Source organism: Megalops cyprinoides, chromosome 6, assembly GCF_013368585.1.
Source record: "Megalops cyprinoides isolate fMegCyp1 chromosome 6, fMegCyp1.pri, whole genome shotgun sequence".
Taxonomy (NCBI): domain Eukaryota; kingdom Metazoa; phylum Chordata; class Actinopteri; order Elopiformes; family Megalopidae; genus Megalops; species Megalops cyprinoides.
Window position 1 is genome coordinate 4301424 of NC_050588.1, and position 20988 is coordinate 4322411.

Below are 20988 nucleotides of genomic sequence, written 5' to 3' on the forward strand. Positions count from 1 at the left end.
AACAACATATTTATGAATATATCACAACATATTTAATTTTGTACTATTTCTGACACAATTTATTTTGGTTTTATACTTATTCACTATCATATGGAAATAAAGAGCATCATATAAGTTGTTGAAAATGTGTTGGTGGCCCTGATTCAACCTCAAATGAGGTAAATCCAGATCTGGACGGATAAAAAGTATTTCGGAAAACAGTGTGGTGTCATGCCTTGTAGAAATCTATTCTTGAAGAAGAAGCAGACTGGAATATTACTGAAGGGAGTTTAATATAGAGAACTCCAGAAACCAGATTCATGAAGAACTGCCTCCAGAACATAAAACTCTCAAAGACTCGATAGCTTCCTAAACATTGTGTACATACCAAAGTCCAAAAACAATATGCGGACCACGTGGCACACAGCAAACATAACATGTAGAGTTATCCAAACCCACAACAGATGTTAGTAAATTCACAAGGCAATAATTATATTCCATATTTGAAAGACTTGAAAACTCATATTGAAAGGTTAGATGAGTATTAGTACTTCAATTCCCCAATGCGTGACATTTTGTAACAATTCATTTGTATTATAACACACAAACAATCTGTTTGATAAATGTGATATTATTTCAATAGTTGAGGAACATCTCACTGAAAGACACCCAACATGTGCTTTGTTATTTGGTACAATAATGGGGAGACACTACTGCAATGATACAATTGTTGCCATGAACCATTGCCATACCCACCATTTTTTTTGTAAATGGGTTAAATGCAGTTTTTCAAAGGTTTTTCAAACATAAATTACCACTTGTTATTCAATAAAACATCAAGATTTCATTTTTTACTAATGAAAACTCTTGGATAAGTCCAGGGCTACCTTGGTGATGCTGTTACAGCTAGCTGTCTGGTAATTTGCTTGTATTTTTATCCTTTTAGTACCTATGATGCTGTGCAGGTGAACATTTTCCCACTCTCCAGCCAGCTCTGTTATCTGCCTGTCTTTAATGCTGAATCACTTGGCATGACTTTCCTAAGACTGCTGACGAGCAGGATGTATTTCTGTCTACATATCTAAGTATGTAAATAGACCACTATGTAAATGTATTGCACATACTCTCTCCCCTTCTTTCTCAACATTGCTCAAGATTCATAGCTTGAAATATGGTGTATTCTGATTGGTGTTATATGAATGCCTTTTTGTATTAAATTGATTGGTATTTCACTATCATAATGCCAATGCCTGAACAATAAATGGAACCATTTCATAATGCTGACATGACAGCAAATATTTAATGCACATAATGCTACAGCTTTTACATTCTTCAATACAGAAACAACACAAGTGAATTCCATTTGAGTACATGGATGGTTTCCTCAGCATAGTGAAATTTAGCAAAAAGTGGTTATAAATACATGTTATGTGCCGTTATGGCCCTGTGTTTTTCGCTTCATGCAAATAATATGAACATTTAACTTCATGCAAACAGGCATTACCACTTATGAATGAAGGCTGACAAACACACATACACACCCCTCTCATTTAGTATGATGTAAGCATATTGCTCAGAAAGATAATTGTTAGACATTATGTTTTCACTGTTATGTGTTATTCTTGAAGCTGTTTTCCAGTTTGACATTGTTTGCTCTAATTCAGGTTGTTCATTGTTCTTGTTGCACTTTGGATTATTGTATTTAAGGTCAGCATGTTAGTCACCCTGAGTTATAGGCTATGTACCAAATAAATAAAAAAGATGCTGTGTGCTAAATATGAAAACAGTAATCATAATTGTCATGAAATTATCAAAAAAAGCATGGTAAAAACAACAACACCAACATTTAGTCTTGGCTTGACAAGCAATAACATTGCTGTTATTATATCATACCTCATACCGGATTTTGTATCACTGGAATGGCTAACGGACTGGAGGACTGATCAAATAGGCGGGGCATTTTTGGGAGCAGGGCTTGTGATTAGCCAGATAGCCAACTATAAAACAGAATTCCTTTTCTGGACTGTGCTTCTGTTGGTATAGCTCCACAATGAAGGCTCTCCTTCTCCTCTCACTGGGTGTAACCCTGGTCACTCTGGGGCAGAGCAGTAAGTATTTTGGCAGGTGTGTTTTTTGAGCCAGGCTTCTCCCTAACCAAGATATATATGTTTCTTTCATATTTCCTCAAATTGTCATTTACCATAATTCTTTTGACAGGCTCATATTTAGATGCAATTTGGATGTGATGCACACAGTACTGTGACATGAAAATCAGTTCATGGCTCATCTTGTATGTTTGAACAACTAGCAATAATCTGAGCCATTTTCCTGCTTCCAGCATTAGCATATGGTGCTTCTCTGTCTCCACTGTGCGTAGACACCTTAGACTCCTGCCAGGGTCGCTGTGGCTATGGAACGGACCCAAACTACACCTGCCAGTGTAACTCTCCTTGCGAGCGCTATGGCGACTGTTGCTCTGACTACGAGACCCTCTGCAAAGGTTAGACTTCACTTGGTCTCCTCACCTTCCTGTTTCACACACGGTCACTTTGGAATAATGCTCTGCTCCCTTATTCCCAGTGTTTATCAGTGAGAGTTATACAATGCCCCCCACACAACATCTATAGAAACATCTATTGAACTGCCATCAGAAATGTTGTGTTTACTGTCGTTCTCAGGTTCAACATCTTGCAAGGGGAGATGTGGAGAAAAGTACAACTCTCAAAACAAGTGCCACTGCAACTCCAAATGCTCCCAGTACAACAACTGCTGCAGTGACTACAATAGCATCTGTGGAGGTGAGTACCCCATACGCAACCGGCAATCCACAATCTGAGGGTGAATTCAAATATCTGCATCACTTTAATGTACTCACAATTCAAATTTCAAATATGACACATCAGTGAATGAAAAAAAAATATAGGAATTAATAATGACTTGCTGCACTAGGGGATCTCCTGGATCTCCTTGCACTAATGTCAAACCATGAGGCTCACATTTTTACAGAAAGAGTGCTGATCCATAACAGACTGTGTTTGCCTTACTGACATATTGGTTGATATCAAGTCTGTTTTTAAACCATATTTTAAACGATACTACCTTTGTAAAGTTCTTATAAAATCATGATTGATTGAACAACCTAAAAACCTTAATAAAGGAATTTCATTGTGTATCTGGATTTTCAAAGTCACTACAACATAAGAGTGATATAGTACTGTATGGTGCGTCTTTGTGGTTTTTACAAGCAATGTTGTAATTGCCACTAATAATGAGTCACAAATATTACTCACAAGGTGGGCTCTGACAGCTTAGTTTTGGCAGTTAAGATAAGGAACGAAGTTGATTCATTGAGCTTAGAAGTGTATTTTTCAAAATCTTTGAAAAACTGCAAGTGTTTTACTTTGGCCGATGTCAGTCAACATTTAAAATGTTACAGCGTGGCTCCCGGAGTTATCCTTTTAAATGATTAATCTTTTATCAGTCAAATGACTGTTTTACAGCTCTGTGTAGAATCTCTGAAGGCAGCCATCTGCTGTGTTTCACACAGCATTCCCCACTGTTTCTGCAGTGAGGTTGCATCAGCAGGTTATCTCCTCCAAGCAAATATGTATATAACGTGAAGGCTAAATGCTTCTGATACAGCAATTCCCTTTCAGGGGGTCTGAGTGTGTGCACATCAGCAGAGCCAAAAGCCTCTAGAATGCAGACATCTGTGGATGCCTCTTCCTCAACAATCCAGCAGGGGTCATTGATGTGCAGCAAATAAGAGGGTTTGAGGGAATATTCTGAGAATCAACCCACACACACACATACTATCCTGGCCAGCCAGATGAGCAGTTTAGGGTAGTTACTTCTCAGTCCAGACAGAACTACCATATCTTGGTTTGTCCTTTTACAATATACATGGTATTTTCATGGTGGGAATTGCTTGCCCCCAGTGAAAATATGCTCTTGTAAGAAAAATACAAAAACAGAACATGCCCTTCCCACAGTAGTATCACAACATAATTCCTTGTCTGAGTTGCAGGTTTATAGGATTTAATTGGACGAGGAACACATGCACACTTACATTACACAGAACCGAAGAGGAAGTGCGTATTTTGCATGAATTCAGCAGGACACGTTTTTAGCTTTTTTAGCTATCCAGAAGGTTTCATGGTGTTAGTAAGCCATCAACTGTAGCTCTTTAAAGTCATACAAGAAACTATCGTGTCATTTTGCAGCCCCATATATTACCAATATTAAAGAATGATCTTTTGACACTGAGTAGTGAGTTCATTCAGTAATAAGACACTAAACTTCACTTTGCTCCACTGTCCCTCTTTCTCTTTCCCTTTCCCCTTTCCCCTTGTCAGGAAGCTCTTCAGGGGGTGCGGTGATCACGGACTCAGAGATAAAAGTGTTGTCTGAGTTACTGTACTCTCTGGACACCAACAAGGCCTCCCCCTTCGAGCTGGTCATTGACCCCCAGACCCAGGTCGATGGCTCGCAGACTGGCTCTCAGAATGACCTCTCCCCCCACCCGTAAGGTGGCACATTCAACACTGTCACTGCCATTTGAAACATATGTCAGTTGGATTTTTTTGTACAACAACATACTTTTCATGAGACACTGTTATGCACATTTTGGCCATACATATGCCTCTGTGTGCACCTCATTATATCTGTCTCCATCAGTATGAGGTGAAGATCACACACAGGCAGGAGTGACAGACCTTAAAACTAATATTTTTTTTTCTCAAATGGCAATACACTCTTTCCAGAGGACATAAAATGAATTTCAAGCTCCAAATGATTATAAGGCAAAGCAAAGCACTAGTGGTTCTCCACAGAGTGTAATTGTGAGTGTCTCTGTCCCTCAGGCCTGATTGTGGGTATCTCTGTCCCTCAGGCCTGATTGTGGGTGTCTCTGTCCCTCAGACCTGATTGTGGGTGTCTCTGTCCCTCAGACCTGATTGTGGGTGTCTCTGTTCCTCAGGTTGTTCACCTACCTGGATGAGGCCTCCCTGTTCTCCAAGCCCACTTACTCAGCCTTCCTGGCCCTGCTGGACAACTACCAGAGAATGACGGGCGTGACTGAAGACTTCAGCCCAGCAGAGCTGGCTGAGCAGGACACCTTCCTCAGGGAGACCATGTCCAACACTGAGATTGGCAGGGAGCTCTACGCCTTCCTTGCCAGCAAGGGTACCCCTTTCTACCCTTTACTCACCCCCTGCTGCCTGGACTTACAGGTCCAGAACCAGACAGGGCACAGCATGGCTAGCTGGTTGTGATACTGTGGACATGAAACTTAACCTGTAACACCAATCCAAGGTGGGGAAGTACCCTTGAGCTTTGAACCAAACTGGGACTGCTTTAGTAAATATTCATGTATATATGGAAAGTTATGCAGGGTGGTTTTGCAAGTGAGTGCAGTATCAGTAAACAACAGCCCTGCAAAGGCAACCACCAACCCAGTTTGCCACAATATGTTACTTAGAAACTAATGAACGCTAGTCACTCTGGGATGATAACGGTGTTATGTGTGGAGTATCAGTCCCATGATTTAATCTAAATCAGCATGTTAAGCCAGTTCTGCTACATGCATATATACAGTTCAGAGCATCAGTGCAGCACATCTGGCCAGTGTACTGGACTGTAGTGCAGTGGAGAATATTATCAGTTATATCAGCCTGATGTTCTAATCCTCAGGCATTTACAGCACAGAGGAGGAGTTCATTTATGACCTGAAGATGATGTGGTTTGGGCTCTACTCCCGCAGCAACAACAAGAAGGATTCTAGCGGCTTTGAGCACATCTTTGCAGGTGATCATTGTTAGCTGTTGCAACTGTAGCAACTCTCTAGGAGGCATGCACCTCTCACTGGTGCACCTCTCTCTCTCTCTCTCTGTCTCCCTGCAGGAGAGGTGAAAAAAGGTAAGGTGTCTGGATTTCACAGCTGGATTCAGTTTTACCAGCTGGAGAAGAAAAGGCTCCTCAACTACTACAGCTACAGCTTTGATGGCCCTGTGAGTTCAGATGCGGCACCTATGATACCGATACACGTGCCATTCTCTGCCTGCTCTCACTCTATTCAGTCTTTGCCTTTATCTACTATTGATATACGAGGGCCACCCAGACTTACCTAGTCTGTGTATCGTGGAAAAGTAAATCTAATTAGCAGAGTTCTCGTACCAGGTGCATGTTTTCCATGCAAGTTAAATCCTCCACCAGTGAGTGTGTGTGCAATTGTGGGACATTTTATGGCATTTTATGGCAAATCCCTGTGAAATTCCCTTACTGCAAGTGATGTAGAGCCTCTGCTCAGGTGGATTTCCCTATTTTGTCTGTTCCCATACTTAATGCTGAAAGTACTACTCAAAAACTACAGCAATCAATTGAGCATATCAACCTGTTTTTTCTTAATTAAAGACATAGATTAAATTTATGAGATGGGGAACCATACCCACACATCCATGTAGTCTCACTCAGGTCTTCCATAATTATTTTGCCATAACATTTGGTTATTGTGTACATTTTCTGCAGGTAAAAATACATGATAAATGTGAAACTTTAAAAAAGTGACACTGGACCTAAATCCTGTTCAATCAGATTAACATATACTAATCAATGTATTGATATAGGATTTATTAATGTCTTTCTCTGTTTCATCTCTGTCTCTCACACACAGTGGTATACCTACCCTGACGTACTGGGCATGCAGTTTAAGTGGGATGGCTACTTCAAACAAGTTGGCTCTGCTATAATTGGCAGTAGCCCAGAGTTTGACTTCGCTCTCTACAGTCTCTGCTATATCACTCGTCCTGGAAAGCAGTGAGTGTATGAGGGAAATTTTTTTATTGGATGCATCAGTCATATGTGTGAGGTATTTCTTGGCATATACTTGGGTTATCCAAGAAAATACTTTGTAAGTTATTTTCAAATGCTCTTTTCCCCAGAAAGTTACACGCTCTCCTGCAGTATTCCCTATTACAGTGTATATTTATTAAGATAAAAGTCAATGTCTCCACACAAGAAGTACACTGTACCCACACCACAGCCGTTATCCTGAAAAGACTTTGACTGCTTTTGTAACTTTTTTCTGATTCGTCTTTTCATTATTCCTCATCTTTATTACACTTTATTACTGTCCAAATAACGGGACTGAGTGCCGGTGCAGGCATGTGTCTCTTTCGCTGCCCTTGTTCAGTCTGGGCTGCTGTTGTTTAACCAGCCTCTCTGCCTGCAGATGCTATCTGAGCCTGGGAGGGAAGACTCTGATCATCCAGACCTACACCTGGGATAACTCCTCCTACGGGGACGGCAAGAAGTTCATTGCCTCCGCCTTCCCCGCCACTCCGCGCGCCTTCATCTCACACGCTTCACTACTGGACTCAATGGACTCCTAATGCGAACCCGGCGTTAGTCACAGATTCAGATGAGCTTCATTATCGCATGATCCCAATTAAACGGTCTTAAATTCTCCGCCTCTCTTCTCCATTTTCTCAAATTTAGTCTTCTGTTCTGTAGTGTCACAATACTGCCACTATTGTGAAAATAATGACATTATTACAATACAGCTATTACAATGCTGTCCCTGTTGCCCACATCGCCTTCAGAACTGTTGACTTCCTCTCTGTAGGGTTATTCAGCCTAAATAGCCTACAATATTATACATTATACTTTACCAATGCACGGGGCTCAATATTAAACATACAGTGGCAATTAAGCAGATGTCATAGAGATTTTTGTCACATTTATACATACTTAAAAATATTTTTAGTTTAAAACAATGTAAAACTATGGAAGAGTGAGTTCAAACACACACACGCACACACACACAGAGTTTTAATTCAGATTTAAGATATAACACTCCAGCGAAGAGTAGCCTATGTCTCTGTTTTGCAGTGGGTATTGTGCATAGATATGAAACGTTTTTCTTAATCAAAATTAGATTTCATTCAAAATGTATGCATACATGCTTTATTTAGCCACACATGTCTCAGCCCTAGTCATTTCTGTTGTCCGACGTAAGTCGAATTTTCGAAATTGCTTCTGAAAAGCCTGCGCTTTTATTTGAATAATCTGTTGGGAAAATCTTCCACACACAAGTTACTATTTGATAGCCTATGCAACAGTGTCAAGAAAGCAATGATGAGAAATAAAAATGTTTTAAGCTTTTGACTTCGTTAATCATAGGCTACAGGACTCAGGCCAGACGAGAAGATAATGATGACACTTTGGAAATATTTAATTTCATTATAAATAACGAATTCTTTCGAGTTTTTTTTAACTAGTCCTCTGTATATTACTGTGCTGAAAAGTAGATTTGCATGCTAGATCAAACATCTTTGAATAACTGCTCACCCCAACCGGTCTCAATGGATTTTCGCTGAAAACTCATCGCCAACTCAATGGACCTTTAAATCCCTGTTTACGCATCTCAGGTGTTGAAACAATGATCACATGAGATCCCCACTGCGAGACCAACTTCCCTCCTCCTATTTTTTAAAATGGTATTAATTCGCATGTTGTGTTTGACATGATGCACATAGAATTGTTAGAAAATCTGCTCCCCCATCCCGTATACACACAGAGAAAATAATAATAGTAAGAAAACATGATCAACGATACAAAACAAATACAAAATGATATAACATGATAAAAATGATAAAACAAATTAAAAAAAACACCTGGATTGATGTTAGATGTTAGATATTCGAAATGCATCACGTAAATGATTGACGCTGCAAACGGGAGGTCTAGGAGGGAAGATGTATTTGTACATAATTCGGTCTGAAGATGGAAAGAACTTTTTAAAACCTCTCTTTTATCCCCCGACACAACAAATAGAAATAAAGGTGTGGAGTCTTAACCATAAACATACACTTCGTAAATACGCCTTCTTTACTGCAGTTGTATGTCTATCATCAATTTTTAGAGGCACTGATTACAAATTAGAAAGGTAAATCCCTCACTTTTTGCTGGCTGTTTCGGAGAGAAATAGAATTCAATTAAACTGATCTGGTGGGAAAAGTTACTATTGTTCCGTGGGGGGTTCTCAAAGGCAGCATAATCAAATTATCGCCCCCCCCCACCTAACCCCTTCCAAATCGCCTTACCCTCCCAAATCTTCGTACCACCTGATTTCTGTTTAATTATATTATATTTCTCCCCTCACTGTGTCATGGTAATAGCTAGCGGCTTCTCCAGCTGCTCATGCATTAAAAAGGCTTAATATGGACTGCGTGTGACAATAACTCTATGGGGCTGGATGCCCAGTGGCAGTCAGCCAATGGACAAGCACCCCAGGAGGCCAAAGAGGGTAAACTTTAGGCCCGAAGGTTCTTTTGCCTCAGTGGGGCCGTTCATCAATAGGATGAGCACTGCTGGCCTAGTCGAGCTGGTTCTAGCCTCTGAGCCTCAAAGGCCTCTGAATTCGATCTTTTTCATTTTGTCAGTCCATATAATTTATTTATTTATTCTCCACTGCCTCTCCCTCTGCATTACAAAATCAAGCATCCTGAAGACCCTCAGCAGAGGAGAAAAGCAGGGACAGAAACAGATGAAATTCTGAATGGACTTCAATAAGTAGTTAGGCCCCAGACACTCTGCTGGTCAGGAGGGCTCTCAACAGTTAATATTGGTGAGTAAGAAACCTGGCAGCTGCATGATGTTCAGCCAAGTGAGTTGTTTTATCATCAAACAGACAAAACAAGACTTCAAAAAAAGGCAAACTGCAAAAACTATACACAAAAATGAATGATAACTGATGAGACTATCTGAAGAAACCTTCAACACAGGGTTCCCGAACCCTAACACAGCTCCTTGTGTACATGAACAGACTGTGGGGGATCTTTTATGACAACACAAAAAAGTGAATAAATTAGTATATTAATATGAAAATATGTGAATTATCAGATTGATTTGATTGACTAAATTGTGAATAAATAATTAAGACTTCAAATTAATGCACTAGTAAATACACCTAAAACAGAAATGGGGAAATAATATAAAATGAATGGATAATATTCTACATTCATTCATTGGATATATATTTATTCATTCATTCTTGTACTTTTTCATTAGTTTATTTATTGCCTTTTATTATTGAAGAAATTATTAATTTATTTGTCATCTATTACTTATCTGGTTAAAACAAATGCCTATAGTAACTAGCTACACTATACCATTAAAGTAGCTTCTGATGTACATGGCTACCCAGCTTTAGATTAGTTGTCTGGTTAAAGCAACTTGTTAGCTAGATACTGTATATAGCTGCATAGTGATGTAACTATAAATTACTTGCCAATGTTACTTATCTATTTTTTTCTTAAGTAGCTAGTTCACTAGTCAGCTCCTGCTTGCTTGCTGGCTAATGATTGACCATTGTTGATTGCAGCCATACCCTCTCTTGCCATGCATTTAGGTGCTTGAGAGAGGAGTCTGTATATTTTGAAGCTGGATGGGTGGTGTGTCTTTGCAACATGTGCACTGACTTAAATATGGATTAGGTTTCCAACACACCAATGACATGAAGTCTTTATTCTCCTCAAAAAAGACATATTGGTTACTTTGTGCATTGGTCTTCCTAGATTTTGACCAGAGTTGACATGTAACATTCCATCACCTCATCAACTGGGTCCAACCATCCCTCTGACCAATGATGGGATGTAATGTTTATGCAATGAGAATCACTGAAGTCAATGCCATCATGAATGACAAATTGATAAAATTTATAGCAAACATTTAGTCAGTATCCAAAGTCAGCATTCTGAATTAAAAACACAAACAGGCCAATAAATCTCTTCTGATACCTGTTATGAGGTATGAAGGACAAGAATTAAAATATGCTGCACCTTCCTCACTCTTCCTCATTCTCTCTTGACCTCTCTCTCTCTCTCTCTCTCTCTCTCTCTCTCTGCTGAGTCTTTACTCCCCTGTGTCTCCCAGTCTCTCTTAGGACAGCCAGCTTGACAGATGGACTTCAGTCCCCTCTCTCCCCACTGTAACAGAAAACAGAAACATTAGGGATTTGGGGAAGGGGTTGGGGAAAGTTATTTTTTTCAGGTCATAAAGGTCAGCCCTCTCCACAAATGCAGTAAATGTGGCCCGTAACGAGAGTTGCAAAGACTCACAGAGGGATTTCATTCAGTTTCCAGCATGGAATGGAATCTCCCCATGAAGGTGGAGCCTTCACCTATCCCCGCCAAACTGGAAGGTTTTGTTAATGTGTTGTATTTCTGTTAAATTTATTTTAAATGTTTTTACAGATCAATCAATGAATTAAATGTTATTTGTCATAGCACATTTTTACAATCAAGATTGTCAGAACAGAGCTGCACATTGTATCATCAGGGCCAGTGCTAGGGGGGTGCTTAGTGCATTGCACCCCCAGACAGACCTCAGTGCACCCCCAGTTGTCTCCTTATATCCCGATGTTTACATAGTATTTACAATTTGTAATATATGACGTTTTGTGCCCCCCCCCCCCCCCCATGGATTGCAAGTGCACCCCTCTGTATTTTCTCCAGGAACCAAGCCTGTGTAGTCCATTTTCCAAAGGGAATCAAAACAACAACAACACCAACAACAAAAACCCAGGCCAAAAAACTGGAAAATCTTCCCTTGGCCTTGGGAAATAGTGGTTGAGAGACCCCTGGTCTGGTCTGGTTTACACTCCAGCCTTTACAGATATTAAGAGAGAAAATCAGGGGTGATGGAATGCTGTGTTATGGGCCAAACTCAAGATCTGCATCCACCCACTACACACATTACAAGTGCTGTCTGTCATATGACAGTGATTATCCAAATTGTTTGAGGTGTACTCAAGGTTGGTAATAGTTTTTGCATACTTCCATTAGCACTGAGGATCCATTCACCAGTGATTCACAAGTCTGTACACATATTACTTTCAGCATTTCATTCCAGTAATCTCAGATCACTGAGAAGAAAAAAGCAGAAACTGAAATGACTAGCATTCAGGAAACTGTGGCATTATTGATGTTGGTGCCAGTTTTGTATTTAATGACAATATAACATTTTAATTTACTGTAGATGGGAGCCGCCTGTTTTAAGGTGTTTATTTTTTTCTCATGTTGTATCCAAGCCAAATGAAAGGTTTCCCATGCAGTAAAAATAACTGTTAAATGCAGAAATGACTTTTATGACCGTTGGGAGGATTTTGACCATAGTGTTTGAAATTCAATTCACCCTTAAAAATGCAGACTAAATATTAATACATGTGGATAAAATCCTAGGTTCTGGCTAAGATCTTCTACAGAGAGAGAAAGTTCTGCTTTGATTTAGGATGGTGCAGTGAGAGATAAACCACTTAAAGTAAAGTCCTGTGGGATGCTAACAAAGGCATGGTTAGTAATCATATCTTTGCAGTGAGTTAAAAAAAAAACCTCCGGTAGTGTGAGAATGAAGGGAACCCATTTATATTTAGTGATGTTGTTCCTTCTTTCCTATCTTCCTTTCCTCTTTAAAGGTTTACAGTTATTGTAGGTCGCTCTTCAATAACTGCAGTCCTTTGTAATATGATAGTTATGAAACGAAAATTTCCCATGCGGCAGCTGTTACTTGAAATGGTCTTTAGTGTTATGGGTGTTTGTTTGCAATATATTAAACATGTTTTCAGTGCAAGGGACAGTCATGCTTCCTCTTGTCTGAATGAATCAAAACATGAAGGAAAACTGAAAGCTGACCTCTGCTATATACCCCTCCATGTCCTCCACTGTCTCTCCCACATGACCCAGCTCTCTCCCTCAGTCTCTGTGCAGAGACTCGGTGGGCCTGTCTGTCTCTCCCATGGGGAGGTAAGCAGTGCTCCCATCTGCAGCTCCTCTAAAGTGCAGACATTAAACCTGGGTCACCCCAAACTCCACAGGGATCCACCCTGCTGCTTCACACTAAACATGTGTGCATAGTGCAATCCCCCTGCATTGCACACACACACACACACACACACACACGCTCATGCAAACATGGACACACACACTCACACATACACACACACGATGCAAACATGAACACACATGCACAAACACATACACATGCACACACACACACGCACGCACGCACACACACATGCACACACACACACACACACACACACATATATACAGGCAAACACAGATACATGAACCTACAGGCACTTGCATGCTAATGCAAACATACACACAAATACACAAACACATTCATACAGAACCAGAAAAATAAACAAAATAATAAAAAGTATATAATTGTATAGAATTTGTGAACATTCTGCATGATTTGTATGGGGCTGTTCAGCTTTGTTTGAACTAGCCTGGTATGAAAGGAGTGTTTGGTTTACTCTTTTGGATTGAATTTTGAATCTTGATATATTGTGATATCTTGTGAAGGACTCTGATTTTGAGTAAAATAATCTGTGTGAGCCTAGCACTACTAGCACTCATACTTTCCTTACAAACTACTGATATCTCTTCATACTTTTATTGAGCCAGGATATTAACGTAAAGGTGAATGACTCAGTGCAGTGACTTCAAGTGCATTGAAGTCTATGTAATCTTTACTTAATTATGGAGAGATTACCGGTACAATCATCTAGGTCCAGGACATAATATGCATATTGAAAGTATGTGTTATTGTTAACACTACTGGGAATAATACTGTCAACTTGTACTTGTTGTCAAGTTGTTAATGATGTTTATCTGCTGGAAGGGACATCTGTTGAAGCATATGATTTAATAGGCCTTAACTACATACAGTATTTACCAATACATACAAGCCACTGTGGAACTCTAGCACACTCACTCAATGATTTCTCTCTCAGAACCCAGATGTCCACTGTTCTCCTTTCTTTTCAGTGTCACTGATAAAGATCCACCTGCCAAAACTTTTGTTTTTGCATTAAAACGAAATCAGTCAGAACTCTGAAACTCTGAAGTCTTATCCTTTTGATGCAAGCTTATTTGTTTTTGCCCAATGCATTTGGGTTATTTGCATCAGCTGAATGACCTTTGATCAAGCTGATGCTTGATTTGTCTTAATATTTTTGGTATGTAAAAGAACATGAGACAGAACTGGATTTGTTTGCCTGTTATGGGCTGTCTGGAGTAATTGATATGAAACATGGATTTGTCACTGACATTGACCACTGACCACTGGCCACTGAATATCTAGTAGGTAGCAAGCAGGTGTGCTAATTAGCTAATTTGTAGAATAGTTAGCTAGCCAGCAAGAAAATGGCTTTGCCAACAATATCAGACTCCAGTTAATTTCTGCTAGCTATCTACATCAGTTCAAGTACATGTCAAGGCAAGTGGTAAACAGCATAGCCACATAAATGAGCCCTGCCCCACAAAAAAATAAATAAGTAAACAAATCACAAGTCTACATAAGGCCAATCAAGCAACTTTGATTAAACTCCAAAACGTTGCTGTCAAAAACATTGGGTTTATTGTTGTGTTTTTAGCATTTTCACAAATACAAACTAGCTTTAGCCACTATATTTGAATACAAGTATGATATTTTTTCAAATTTTTCAAATACAAATGCTGCCCAGTTCTGTCCATAGTTCAATATACTGTCTCTGCCTAAACCCTGCACTAGTGCTTGAAATTCATGTCAGACTATCAGACCTGTATCTCTCTGCATATTGTAGGTTTACCTGATAGGTGAACCATTTTGCAAATTGGTGGCAATCCTGTGATCTTAATGTATGTTCTCCTCCATCAAATGACAATGGGAATTATGGTGAGGCAGAGTCACTGAGCTCTGAGTGAGCCAAGCACTATATTCAGGAGGGAAGAGGTCTGTGGGAGTTGGAGGCTCGGCTGTGTTATTTCTACTCTAGGCTGCAGGTGTGGTATTGGACTTGCATGGACCCATGAGACAGGCATGTGTGGGAGTAAGGGACTGACTGGGGACTTTGGAGTGAATGCAAAATGCATCCATCAGGTGCATGCAGTTATGCCCCCCGCCCCTGAAGAAAATGGATGCACGTTATTCCATAACACATGGGGCAGTACCCCCCATACCCCTACCCCCAACCCAACTCATAGCTCACATCTTGCTTTTCATTTATGTGTACTGTCAGGACTGATTCTTGCCTGAAGTTCAGTAAATATCTACCCATGTACTGGCACCCAAACTGGAGGAATTTCCATGGATTATCAAGGTAAACGCAGTAACATAGTACTGGTTTATTGCACTTGTGCCTTTACACCTTATTAATTGCCTTTGAGAATGTTTTTTCAGTCTGTTGTAATTCTGAAAATTCATTGTATTTGACGGCATCAAAAAAGGACAAGAAAATGAGTCTAAGTAGCGCAACAGTGCTGCCTTAATCTGCATATTCTTTAGATGTATCATCGTTAGGAACTAGAGTAACTGTTCCTTCAGCTCTCTACAGCTCTAACACACTGCGCTAATAGTCTAAGGTGGGAAAATGAAAGCGCAAACCCCAGACGCACCGTTTTTCTTTTCCCTCTGTCACGTGGCCATAAGTTGATGTGACTGAGAACATTTCATTAAACGAAACAATAAAATCAATACATTTGTAAAACGTGAAAACAAGTAAATTTTTTTTTTTTTTGTTATCCTATCATTTCACAAATAAGCCGCTACAAAAGAGCTGAAACATTACCGGTTGGTGCGATGTTCACGAACGAATCGTTTAATGTGTTATAATGCAGTACAGATAATACACTTCGGCCATAGGGACATTTAATATCCACATTAAAATTTGTGTTTCTGAAAACAATGATAGCCTATATAACGGGCCAAACTCAATATCCATTCCAGACACTCAATATTAATTCCGGAAATAAAGAGCCTAGAAAAAATCTATCGTAATCACATCCAAAATCACAGTGCAACGAGAGGCCGAAGCACAGAATTTTCCAAGAAGTAAGTTCCAGGTAAGGATGGCTCTTTGCATGATTAATTTTGAACAAAAACAGATAAGATGTTTTTCAGCGAGAGCATTAGATAACGAGATATTCAGACGGTGACCCATACAATTTGCAAGGAAACGCCGCACAAAGTGCAGTAATTGCTAAAACGACCATGAACAAACATGACTCGCAGGGAGAACGCACGTATTCTAATAAAATAACTAAAATGACGCAATCGCTATCTCGCGTAGTCTATGAAACAGCTGGATATTTAAGTGATCCTATTAAGACTTTGAATGATAGAAGAGTTAATAGCCTATATCTACGTTTTCCGTTGAATATTCTGTTTCAAACAGTAGCTCAAGTGAGACCGTGAGTTTTAGGAGCTGAAAACTACTTAAACATGTGCTAAGCTTACTTTTGTGGCTTTCGTACATACACCATTCAGCCATCACTAAAACGATTTTTTTTCTAAGTAACAAAAAGACACATACATTTGTAATCAAAGATTACTAGTGGTTTTGAAGAAATAATTCGCTCAATTCAAATCCTTTTAGGACAAATCATCACAGACTGTACAACTCAACTAAATACATTGGAAATGAAAATACAAGGCTTTTTATTCATTTAAAGCAAAAACATATCAAAATAATAGGAAATACATTTTAATATAGTACCGGTACTTTTAAAAACTGTTCACTACATCTTTTGCAAGATGCACAAAACATACATTATAAGATAACTTAATTGTTCGCTTATTGCTATTTAGTCCATTTTTAAAGGCTAAAAATGCATATTCGGCAACCTTCATATCTTAGGAGTCTTGCACATCGCTGGTTTCTGTATTTACTGTTAACTAGCCTACATGTTGTTTAACGGATCTGTGTGGGATCCATTCATGAAATTCAAATATAACCTTTCACCATACACCGAAAGCCACTGTCTAAAGTAACGATGAAAAACTTTGACACTCGTCAGGGTTTCTTCCTCACTTTCACTGTTGCGTGTGTGAGTGCGTGCGTGTGTGTCCTCGAGCGTGCGCATGGACAGATGTGTGCCACACGCAGACAATGGGATCTTTTCAGGGGCACGTGTGGCACACAAGCTACGGCTGTCAATATTACACAATCACAATAGTGCTGCCTCCGCCACGCCACAGACAAAAAAGGACATGTGTTGCGTTTGTCATGCCTCGGCATTTGGTCATAAACGGATCGGGGGTTCGGGATTCATAATTTAAAATTGTCGTCTTTAATGGATTTTCTTGTGACACTAAAAGTCACTCAACATCCTAACACTGTGTAAACAGCGCAGATCATATTCCATTTGCCAAATTAGTTCCGCTTCTGGGGTGTTTTTCAACAATATGTTTCACCTCAGTATTCTTTGAAAACCTCTAGCCCAGCTACATCGTCTATGGGTTGATGAAAAGTTCAGATCAAATTTGTCCTCACAATTTGTTTATGCTTGTCTCCACATGTTTGTCAGTTTGCCGGTTGTACTTATTCTTCCCCGCCCGATGCAGATTTTATTTGGATTTGGCTTTGGACACAACAGGTAGGCCTACTTAAGAACACCAGTTGTGTGAAGTGGGGGATGCCAGAAGATGATTGAGCAGAGATGTAACACACACACATCTGCCAATACCACTCCAAGCTGTCAAGCTGACTTACAGAGGACCAGTCACGCGACTCTTCTGACTAAGAACTGCGCTTTTCGACCACGTTAATGACCGCAATGTAATACCATAATAGCTAATAGGCCTCATGTAGGCCTAATTACCAAAGGCGTACACAAAAGAAACCAAAGCGAAAAGCTATGCATTCGGAGAGAGATGTATTAAGAAGCGTTCTCTTATTATGACCATTGCCTTCGATATCCTTACCTATAAGAGACATTCATCAAATCATTTGTAAATGTAATGTAATGCGGTATTGCCAGGTTGGCAACATTTCTAAACTATTTATAATATTGGTGTAGAACTGCCTTCCCCCGCAGATTTCACTGTTACAATGGCGGACTGCCAGATGCAAGTACTACAGAAATATCTTGAGAGAGCAATAGAAATGAATTTTTCGTTAGTTCCTAGTATCATGCGTTGATAATCCATGCATTTCATGTTCAGGGCATACGCAAAATCTAAGTCTCGTGTTAAAATGCTTGCGAAAAACACAGCCTATCGTTATGTAGTTCTTGGCAGGCGCTACTAACATGTAACAAATTTGGCGCTACTAATCCTGTTTGGAAATATCATTAATAATCATGTCTCATCAAGTTACATATGTCTGCCCGTCATCATGTCCGGTTCGATTGTTACAATTTAATGTAGATAGCTGGGTGAAAACAATGGATTGTCAGTTTGTTGTTTTTTTTTTTTTAAATGACTTTGAATTAATATATTTGATTAATAACTCTTCAGTGCATTCTATTCTATTAGCCAACGGGTTTTCCGTTTTCGTTTTGTCCCACAAGTGTGCAAGTGTGTGCCTATTGTAAATGAATCTATTGTAAGAATTCAACAGAGAAGAAATGAAAGAAGAGGAAGGAAGAATATCCCATGCACTAATAAGTCAAGAGCCCCCCCGGACACACACACACACACACACACATCAACGGCGGTTTTGTCACAGGACAGTTTTGGCCGTGGGTCTGCCACGCGCGCGTTTACCCTCCTTTGAAAAGGGAGGGAGGGGCGTAATCCCTGCCTGAGAGGCAAAACCCAGTGCTCCAACCTCCCAATCTGCAAAGTTTCTCGTGTTCGGCTGGGTAATTGAAGGATCTCTTCAATTTTAAGGGGAGCAGGCAGCACAGGACATAAAACTAGAAAGAGAAAACGCAGCAGCGAAGAAATCAGTTTTTTGCCAGCGCAACACCAGGAGTCAGTTCGCACCTATTGGAATTCTGCAGCACTCAAGGAAAAGTCGGAGAGAGCGAGCTGTACATAAAGCAGGTACAGATCGCAATTAATGACGGTCTCGGTCATTTTTCTGGTCTCAGTGTCGCCCTCAAATTCAAGATACCGGTCATTATTGGGCCTAGAGTTTGAGCACGCTATTTTATTTATTTGTCTAGCCTATTCTTACAATTTCACTGCGGCGGTTAAGATCGCAGTTACCTGAAGAGCGGTTTTAAGTTGTATTCAATACATAACGAATGCTATTAGAGACCATTCAACGATTTTTGAAAAATAAAATAAAATAATATAAGACATTAATATATCTGTTCTTGATAATGTTGTGAACAGTGCCGTAATTTAGGTCATTGTCCTACGTTTTAAAATGTAAATTATTTAAGGTAGTGTGTGCTCTGAAACAAGTCAAGTTGTGGAGCCTTCTTTAACTAAATTAAGGGCCATGCATGTGAAATGTGTGGCATTTCTGTATGAATTTATACATTAATTTCGGTGATAATTTAGTCTTGTAATTGTGCACTGATTTCTTCTTGATTTCTGGAGGTAAGACTAAATGTATGCTCATCAGCCAGTATTTAGTACTCTCAAAACAGCCATTGGCAAATTAACGTCATCTGTAAGTTGACCGTTGACCTATTATGAATTCTATTATGACCTATTATTACATTCGTGTCAGATGAACTGAACTGAAATTAAGCAGTTTGTATGGGCAGGACATTGACGGTTATTTTTAAATCTACACCCATTTAACATTAAGAATGAGATGTACATACAAATGGGCAATACCACACTTTACGGGAGAGCTAACTGAACTCTTTGGCATTGACAGAATTTTTCGTTGTTGACAGAAATAACAAAGCAACTAAATATTCTGAGGACTCTGTCTTTGGGGCCTTTGTACAATGAAAGAAAATGGCTAAATGCACTAAATTGTGATTCGAATGGCGATAAGACTTTAAACCATCGCGCATATGCATCTTTAAAAAATAAAAAAAACGTTGAATTGTAATAACTCGCTACAATGTCGTCCAAAATACAAACGGAGAAGGCAAGCTGAATGGTTTCACCGACCAAATTTGACTGTTGATTTTACATGTTTATGCTTTGGCTCCGTGTATGTTGATTCGGTTATATGGGTTAACCTTGATCCAAATCCCCGGTCGGAGATTTATCTCCAGGGTAAATCCCGCCGTGTCCCAGATGTCAGTGTCTCCAGCATCGCGCCTAACGCCGGGGAATCATGGGGCTTTGAGATCTTCAGTACGAAAATTCTCGGTTTTGAGAAGCCGATGGAATTTAGGGTGGTTTCGGGCATATAATAATGATAATATAATGATGATCTATAATATTTAATACATACATTTAATATATTTAATAAATACATTTAATATATTTAATACATGACACAAATGAGACATGAATTAGCACTGATGTCAATTACTCACCAAAGTGCCATATTCCATTTACGAACGCTTAATTTATTATGGCTGAAGTATTTATGTAATTTTTTTTTTTTCGCTGCACTTTGTATTTGGTGATGAGATGTGTTACGTCAGTGTTGCAAAAATAGCAATAGCATTACAGTTATATTTGGTATATTTTTAAATTCCGAAAAAGAGCAGAAAATGGCAGAAATATATTAGGGAAAACGGACGGGAGCTGTCCAGTACTGAATGGAAACATTACATTGTAAGTAAAGCCCGTTTAAGTCAATTAAGGAGGTGCAAGTAAACTTGATGAAGGAAAAATAAAGACTCTTGTATTAACAAGCGTCAATGGTTTACCTTCTGTAAGGATAGGCATGTGGGTGTGCATAAGTAGTCAAGAGGCCCTGACCTAATTTGGAACATGTAAAGCAGGTGACAAAGCTAAGTGAAACTCACTGAAGGAAGAGACTGCTTTATTTGCACTTACTGGTGCTAGCCACCCACCATCTCATAACAGAATTGGCTGGTCATGGTCATGGAAGGACATTGCATTTGCCTGTGAAATGTGTATCCAGAATAACCACAGTGTTTTACATATTATTTTACACATTTATACAGCTGCATGTTTGCATAAACAGTTTGGATTAATAAAATTGGCCAAAGGGTCCCACAGCAGTGCACTACTCAGAGTTTAAGCCTGTGATGTTCTGGTGTCATGCTTTGCTCCCTAACCAATGAGCCACACTGCCACAAACAAAAGCACCAATGTAATATTCATTGGCTTGTTGCTGAGGACTTGGAGCATGGG

At 39.5% G+C, this 20988-nt stretch overlaps 1 protein-coding gene across 1 annotated transcript; it reads left to right on the plus strand.

Moving 5' to 3' along the window:
• Positions 1-2029: 2029 nt before the first annotated feature.
• Positions 2030-7367, plus strand: endou (endonuclease, polyU-specific). Its single transcript, XM_036530671.1, is given in 9 exon segments — positions 2030-2087; positions 2357-2494; positions 2658-2777; positions 4335-4503; positions 4958-5163; positions 5671-5784; positions 5881-5987; positions 6650-6792; positions 7208-7367. Coding segments are annotated over 9 exon segments (1215 nt in total).
• Positions 7368-20988: the final 13621 nt, after the last annotated feature.